The following is an 8,985-nucleotide window of genomic DNA, read 5'->3' as shown; positions in this document are numbered from 1 at the left end:
AGGGATTAAATAACATGCCAAATTCAATTTATGTAGCTCTTCACTTGTTTCATTAAAATGATATAGAAATTTGTTTCTCTCCTTCCTTCCTGTCCTTTTCCAGTAGACAACCTCCTCTGTCCACATGTAAATTTAACAGACTTTTAATATTTTCAACTAATAGAAAATTGAAAAAAGCTTAGCGCTCTAGTGACTGTAATTATTTTTCACAGTTCCAACTTACAGAGGAAAAATGTAATAAAATCTCATTTAAAATATTTTAAATTATTTTAAGAACATAAGAATATCTCGTGAAAACTAAGAAGACGGCCAAAACTTTTATTGATCTATTGGAAGTTACAAAATTATTGCACAACTTTTTAGGACTTAAAAAAAAAAAAACGCACAATCCAAAGAAAGACAGTATATTTCATACTTGTTTTTTGATGTCTATTAATAAGTTTCAGAAAGCAAAATGTGAGGTTAGGCCTTTGACAGTTTCTATAGTACAAGTATCTTGTGTGTCTGTAAGGATTGATCCATACAGCTAAGCCCAGCAAATGAGCTGGGCATTCTCCAGAGAGTTACTGCACAAGATGGCTTAGCAGATCAGCAAAGAGATAAAGAACCTTTAGCCTTTTGATCACAGGGTCACTTATGGAAGCCTGGACAGGGGCAAGCAAAGTCATTACTGGTCAACATCTCAGGAGAGGTGGAATTACCTCTCACTGTCATTCAGTCTTATTGCTCTTTCTTAACTACTTTGTCTTACCACTAACATTCACTAGTGGTGAACCTTCACCACTAACATTCACTTACTGTGGCTAGGCTTGAGGTGATGTTTTAATTCATAGATGCAAACAAAATAAATAAATGAAACCAGTGTCATCATTCTGTTTTTTAATTTTTTTATGTTCAAAACTGTCTATCTGTTTCGACTTATCTAACATGTGGGCGTTAAGTCACACCTTAGCCAGAAATGTTTAGGTGAATTTTTCTGAACTACTTCTGCTCCCCTACTTGTTCTGTTTATTATAAGCAAAGACGCCACCAAGTCTTTCTTCTTAGCTCTGAGCACCACATCCATACAATAAATGTTTGCAGCTCTGGGGCTGCTGAGGTCTCTGCTGGATGTTTTCACCCTTACGAATGCCAAGTGTGTGGACTGTTCTGTGTCACGGTCAGAGTGTCTCAGTTTAAATAACACTGCATCTTATCCTCTCTGGCAGGTCAGCAACGTGCTTATATAGAAGAATGGAGAAAATTTGAATAGAAAATGTTTTAAATCCTGGTTTCAAATCCTTGTATCTTGTGTTCATAATCAGGAAAAAGAATGTCTGTCTTTAACATTGTATAAAAAGAAAACAACAGATTTCCAGTTCCTCAATTGCTTCTTTTTTTTTTTTCTTCTTCTTTTTTTTTTGAGACTAGGTCTCCCTATAGCCCCTAGGCCTGAAATTCTCTATATAGACCAGGTTGGCCTCAGTCTCACAGACATCTGCCTGCCTCTGCCTCCAGAGTTCTGGGACTAAAGGTGTGTACCACCATGCCCATTACACTTCCCCAATTCTTAAAAAAAATCCATGATATAGTGAGAACCTAGTGTCTGGCAAGGAGTTGGCAAGTCAATTACACCTTCAAACACATATAACAGACTATACATAAAAAGTTAACCAGATTATTCTGGATTTCCTTTTCAATTTCAGCACCTAGGAGAAAACACCTTGTATAGAAAGGGAGCTAAAGAAATTGTTGAATGAATGAATGAATGAATGAATGCATGAACATAGAGTTGTAATCACATATATTTGTCCAAAGTGTCTGTTAGGGAATGCTGCAGAAAAGAGAGATTGAGACCTAATCAGAGATTTGCTGGAAAAATAAATCATAACTCCAAAAAAGCATCTCTAACCTAAAAGAGCAATCCCAGAAAACTCTTCGATCAACTTAATTTTCTGTTATTTACAAGTCACACACTTTTGCCTTACAGCAATAGCATAATATCACATATATCCCATTTTAATGTGTTTTCATAGGACTCCATCTATTTCTCAAGGGCAAAAGTCCTAACTACACCCAACCACTATAAGATCAAAATTGAAAAGCAGAGAAAGTAAAAATCTGATTATTCATTCTGTTATTAGTATCACTGTTAGAAAATCTAAGAGCAAAATTTTTAAAGTGAGTTTCTTTCATACCTTTATAATTTAGTTTCTGTCACTAGTTGTTATTATAGTTATTGAAATTAACTTTAAATAATTGATTCAGCTGAAGTATATATATAATATACATCTATCCTGTGGGATACGAAAAGATACAACAGTGCAAACAAGTTCGTAACACAGACGTGCCTCGAACAGTGTGGCTCCCGGTACTCGGCACGGTAGAAATGAAGCATGAAATTTTTTTTCTTGATTTCCTTCTGTAGTAGAGCCCAATGTTAAGTTTTCATTCCACCTTAATTCCACACCCTCAATTGTCAATGGAAAGTTTCTTTTCAAAAGCAGTGAATCATGAACATACCTAGGAAAAAGAAAGTCCCTTGTGGTTTCTAGTGGCTTTTCCTGATAACTGCCTGTGTTCTCTCTCCCCTTTCCCCTTAGCTTCACCACATCCATAGATTCATCCTATGAAGGGTCACAGATCACAGAAAAACTACAGAACAGGAACCCTAACTTCCTGAGCACACCGCAAAACACAGAAACCTGTTTCCTCTGCACATATCAAACTGGCAAAACTATCAGCACGCTCAGTGTAGAAGTGGTTATCGAGAGGGCTGGAAGGGCTCATCTCCCCGATTTCACATGAACTTTTTTTGCCTAACTCTACTGACATGCCGGGAGTGAAGTTACTGGTCCTGTTTTCTAGTCTATGGGGCAGCGGCATCGGGCTTAACAATACACAGCATTCTTGGACTGTACCCGAGGATGAAAACTCCACTTCAGGTCCTCGAAGTAAAGTACCAAGTCTCCCAGGGCTGGGGGCCACTAAGACTTCAGCAGAAGCACTTGAAGCTCCTGGAACGAGACCTTCTGGAGACAGTCTTCGACAATCAACGCTGCAGCCCTCAGAGACCAGTGCCTCTCTTGAGGGGCTGAGCAGCCAAACACTCACACCCCCAGGAAAGACAGGAGGACCGGTAGCTCCACAGTCTCCTGCCTTCCCAAGCAAATCCAGCATCAAGCCCAGTCCTGGAGCAGGGACCGCAGTGCTTTCTGATGCCACACTGAAATTCCTTCAGAGTTTTGCAGGAAAGCCTGATCCACAGGCAATGCATCTCAAGTCAGCTGGAGACACTGCCAATCGGTCTCCCAGGGGAACATCCCTCAGCAGAGGTGACAGGAGTGGACGTCAAAGACCAGGCTACCAAAAACCAAGTTTCGAAACAACTAGAGGAAAGTAAGAAACATTCCTTTCTTTTCTTTCTGTCTCCAAATATAATGCTTGTAATCAGGTAACGGTGTAAACTACCTCGCACTGAGAAAATTGTTTAAAGTTCAAAATATCATCATATTGTAGTAGAGATTTGAACATTACAGCTACCACCTTACTAATAGGGGAGGGATGCAGCAATTTTAACAGAACAGCTAAAATCTCTTCACATGTACAATTGCTGTTCCTCTCCATTAGAAAAAAGCAGCACCATATTGATGGTAGTTTCTTTAATTCAACTTAGAACACCACCCACCATGGGAAAGTTGGACTAGGAATGCTATAGAAAGGGTAGAGATTGGATCATACCATCTGAGTTACTGAGCTTAACAACTCCATGTGCATGACTCAGGCCTCGCCCTGGGCGTTCTAGATCCATGATGCTGAGCTAGTCTCCTGATCGTTCCAAGTTTCTTTGTAGGTAAATGAGATATATACAAGGAATACAGATCCAAGTGCTACTTTGCAGCACTTTCATGAAGATTTGAGTTGGGGCAATGCAATGAGATGTATGCTGCTCACAGACTAGGGGTTCAGTAAATCATACTGCAGTGTCATTGTAGTTAGCTTGTCATCAGATGTGATGAAGCAGAAAGTCACCTCAAAGTCACAGCAATTGGAATTGTAGAAGTAACATAATAACATTAAGTTTAAAGGAGCATTGTGAGGGAAGTCTTCCCTTTGGGCCCCAAACAAAACACAAAGGAAAAGAATACCAGAATCCATTAATACTTCATTCACATGCTATTCAGAGGCGCCTGTATACTTACAAGTATAAACTAAACTTATAAATAGTTTTAGCTACTTTAAGCGTCTTTCAAACATGACCTTGTAGCTAAATTGAGTTAAACATTATACCAATAATACAATAAAATTCAACTTAAAAACAGTAGTTGACATCATAGCAGGTGAAAGATGTTTTGGCCAAGCTACAGAAAATATAAACACGAGAAGCAAGACATTGGGGGATGAAAGTCAGCAAACGTGTCTAAGTTCATATAAGTTAAGTCTATTTGTAGAATTTCAAGTTTATAGAACTTAAAAACACACAGGCAGGCAAGTGTGATTTTAATTAAAATTGTATTCACTTGGGATCTAGAACAAGCCAAGTTAACTGTAAAACAAGGGCTATAATTTGTAAGATGCTTAACTTGAGATGAGTGGATTTTATCCACACAGTTAACAGACATTCTACTTTATAAGGGGTTGCCTGTTAAACAATATTGACAAATACAAACATTGTGGAAAATCTTTTATGAACTGCTTACATGTATCATTTCTATGATGAAATATGGTAATATTTCATCAGTGTCTGTTCAGTTTTCTTTAATTGCAATAAAATACTTGAACATTTGTAGGAAATGATTGTGAGCTTTTCAGATGTTCATGGTTAGGACTTCAAATAGGAAAACAGTAAAGTTAATGAAAAGATAAATTAAAATACCTCTTATATTTTATTTAGCATATAGAAAGTATATACTATATATAATTAAAACTAATGCTTAACTTTTTTTTAACTCCACAGCAATATTTATTGTTCTGGCCTGAAAAATCCCTTTTAATTTTTACACACACAGCAAAGCAAGAATATTTAACATTGTCATAAATAAATGTCATAATTGGCATTAGTCTGAAAATATGCTGGTTGCTCTATCAACACTTGGGAAAGCTTCTTTTTGGGTGATTGTTTCGAGTTGCCTATCACTTGTCTGGTGTCCTGTCAACTCTAGAGACACATAGAACTTGAAAGTCTTACCTCTAAGGAATACTTACTGTCAAAATAAATACCAATATATCAACTGAATTTTCAAAAATTCAATGTTTTGAGGAAACCATATATGGTACATAACTAGCTGAAGAGCACTTGATCTGGGGACTTCCCAACAAAGTATCTTCAATTCTTTCTAGAGCAAAGTCAACTGCTTTAGAGAGTCTATGGCTCCAAGTCCTGGAGAGCCTGCAGTAGTAGTTGTTGTTGTTGTTATTATTATTTTGGCATTTTTGAGACAGGATCTCCTTGTAGCCCCCACTGGTCTGGAATTCACTATGTAGAACAGGCTGGCCTTTAACTCATAGAGATCCACCTGCCCCTGCCTCCTGAGTGCTGGGATTAAAGGTGCACACCACCACACCCAGCCAAGATTCTGCAATTCGAGGTCCTGGAGAGCTGCACTTATTTTTTTAGCCATCTTCTCTCTTGTCTAAGATTCCCTATTCATTAAGTTATGCAAATAACTGTGATGTGAGAGAAGGGCCCCACCCTCTCTCATTATACAAAGACTCAAAGACAATTTGGATTGAAAGAAATCTTTCATTTTTAATGGATTAGCGATGATAATTGCAAATTCTCTGTGCATGCGTACGTGTGTGTGTGTGTGTGTCTCATTTAATTCCATAACAAAAGAAGATTTTGTCATTGCTTCTTTATGGAATGCCTAAATAGTTTACCTAAAGTCATCAGTCCCAGGGCAAAAACGACAAGCCCATCACCTGGCTTTATGCTCAGTGCTCAGTTTGTTTAGAGCACTCCTTGGTGGGGGTGAGGTGATCATTTCAAGTGGGGAGACGGAGTGAACATGTCTCTGTGAGACATCAGGAACTATCCACTGCTTCCACAATGTGTTTCATCCTGCCTACAGCCCAGCCTCGTCTTCTGCCACTTCCTGCCTGGCCAAATTTGTAGTTCTTTGGTCCACAAGATGCTTAACTCCCCTTCCTGTTTCTCTCTCCAGATAGCAAGCTCTTTCCCATTTCCAACTTCCTTCTACACCTAAAGGCAGGCTTCTCAGGCTAAATTGCCAGCCCTTCCAAAGGCCCCTACTGCCCTGAATCTTCTGTCACTGTAGTTAGGACAGAGCAGGTGCTCACAATGAACTTGCGAGTTCTTTGAGTATAGGACCCCGTTTTCAGTGTTAGTCAAATCTCTAGCTTATATTAGGTACACAAACATCTATGTAATCAAACTGCTCTGGCCTGCATGCTCTGGGGTATGGAGGAAGCTGGAGACAAGGATGTGGAACATGGGGGTCCATGCATGAATGTAAAGAAGTCACCCCCAAAACATTTCTCAGTGAAAATAAACTGGTTGATTTGGGTATACTTGGCATACTTCTTCCCACCTATAGTGTTTAGAATCTTATAATAACTCTTCATAAAAGGAATTTTTGTGTCTACGATAGGTCTTTTTCTCCAAGATTATTCTGAAATATTTTTGGCATCTTGTGTCCTATTTCCTTCTTTTTAGCACTGTAGGAGGTCTCAGCTACAGCAGAGCTGTGGTTTCCTGTCTGACAGAGTGGGTGTTCATAAATGACCAAGTACATCCCAGTAGGCAGACAACAAAGAAGAAATTAGAATTGTGAATTTATATATTGGACAAACATTTGCTGAACACCCAATATGTCGCCAACCAACACTGAGGCTGTAGCAGAAATTAAATAATGAACAAAAATTTCTACCTGCTCTGTCCTCATAAGACCCACAACTCAGGGTGATGGCTGTAAATGAAAGATGAATGGGTCAGGACTGCCCCTGTTCAATGCAGCAAACATTTGAATGAAGCTGCTGAGAGAGTGGATCAGGATGAATGGCCCTCCCTTTCTGAATGGGGTCAGTAAGCCTTGACTGAGGGGGTAAGAGGTGACATGAGTCCAGCTGCTTACGTTCTCTGATAGCCCCAAGGCTCTTCACTGATGCTGTCTTTATGAAGTGGGCTACTTCCACAACTGGAAACCTTAGATATGTTCTTTACATAGTTCTCTCCCTAATAGTTTTTGTCTGATCCATTAGTGAGTCTTTTCACACCCTAGTATGTCCTGGGTCACCAGCTTCTCTCTGTTTCATTCTCACCCTGCTCTTCCACGTCCCCATAAGCCACAACTAACTCCTAACTCCTGTCCCTGTTCTCCCACTCCCCCTCCTATGCCCCACACAACTGAGAGACCTTTTAGATGCTGAACTCTGATTAATGTGCTTCATTGAACATAATGCTCCCTTTGAGGATGCCTAAAATAATGATTTTAAGTATTAACATGAAAAAAGATTATATCATCCTTTCTTGGACTTTTTTTCTTTATCATGTACACTTTGAAATTTCATTTTGCAAACTTGTAAATTCAAAATAAAACTATAAAAGGAAACTGGTTTAAATCATGCTAAAAGCAGCAGTGATTTCAAAATGCGTTCTGAATTCACAGAGAGGTATGTCTAAGTCTGGGGAATTTGGAGTCTCACCATCACTCTCCAAGCTCACCCCACCTTGCATCCTCCAGGCACACTGGTTTCTGCAGACTGAACATGTTGACATCCTTCTAGGGCCTTCCAGCTTTCTCCTGCCAGAATGTTCTTCCTTCCGCATTTATGAGCGACTCCTTTTCTTCTGTCACCTTTTCAAAGAGCCACTCCAACAACCTGGTCAATCATCTGTGTTCTCCTTCACTACAGCCATCTTACCTTGATCTTATTTTCTTTTAAATCACTTAACTACAATTATTTGGTTTATATTTGCAGAGAGTTGTGTTTTTGATTTTGGGGTTTTTTTGTGCGTTTGTTTTTGTCTTTCATGAAAACTGAAACTTTGCCTGACTTACCAATAATTCTATTCACTGCTTAGAACAGTGACAGGGTACACAAAGAGTTCAGGAAAGCTAAGGAGGGATGGGTTACTGGGTGGTTTGGGAGCTCAGAAGGAGATCAAAGCTCGAGATAGAGGTTGGGAAAGCATTAATGTAAAGAAATATTTTGTCATGAATGTGGATACTGAAAAGAGGACCCTAGAATTATGATTTGAGACAAGTTTTGGGGGGTTTTGTTCTGTTGTGTTTTAAGATAGTTTTATGTAGTCCAGGCTGACCTCTAACTTGCTGTGTAGCCAAGGCTGGTGTGAACCCCTGATCCTCCAGCTCCCACATCCCAAGTGCTGAGATGACAGGCTTGTGTCATCACACTCAGTACAACCAAAGAGATTCTAGTATATAATGGTCTAGTCATGGTGGATCCTGCATTACAGCCTTCCATGGAATGCACAGAGAGCAAAGGAAGAGCAGGCAGTTTATGAAGCAGAGGGAAAAATATTTGAGGAATACTGTTAAAAAGAGCAAGAAAAGAACTGAAAATATCTATGATCTTAGTGACAGGATGTGCTGTGTAAGTGAACTCCATCCTTGGGCCTGAATGGCCCGGGGCATGTGGCATGGTGGGGAGAAAGACAACAGTTAATGGCAACTCTAGTGTTCAGAGAAGGGCAAAGGAGAGGGAAAGAAATAGATTAAAATAAAGACTAATCCAGACAGTTCTCCAGGGATTTTCCCTTCATTTTATTTTACATGCAAAACGTTCACAAGCATGTCAGAATGTCCACATGTCCAAAAAGAAGGGAAAGGTTGATTTTTCCAGGAAAAAATGATTTTTTGATGATTATGGTCATAATTACTTTCAGAATTCCATTTTTATATTCTTTTGATGTAAGTTAGGTATTTTGTTTTATGTACAGGGTGGCTTAAGTCAAATGATGTTTGCTAATTTAATGCCCCAAAGGAAAAAAATCTTTTATTGGGTTACTTGTAAATTTAAAAT

General features: G+C 39.0%; 1 protein-coding gene across 1 annotated transcript in view; it reads left to right on the top strand.

The window, feature by feature from the left end:
• The first annotated feature begins 2,812 nt into the window (after nt 1-2,812).
• The window catches only part of Mmrn1 (multimerin 1), a 45,864-nt gene continuing 39,691 nt past the window's right edge, over nt 2,813-8,985 (top strand). The window contains exon 1 of the mRNA XM_008844627.2: nt 2,813-3,378. Within this exon, the coding sequence (XP_008842849.1) occupies nt 2,813-3,378 (566 nt within the window). The remainder of the gene's footprint in view (nt 3,379-8,985) is intronic.

The sequence above is a fragment of the Nannospalax galili genome, unplaced genomic scaffold, assembly GCF_000622305.1.
Source record: "Nannospalax galili isolate Female #2095 unplaced genomic scaffold, S.galili_v1.0 scaffold441, whole genome shotgun sequence".
Lineage (NCBI taxonomy): Eukaryota > Metazoa > Chordata > Mammalia > Rodentia > Spalacidae > Nannospalax > Nannospalax galili.
The sequence above is the reverse complement of the archived record's forward strand: the minus strand, read 5'-3'. Positions and strand labels throughout refer to the sequence as shown.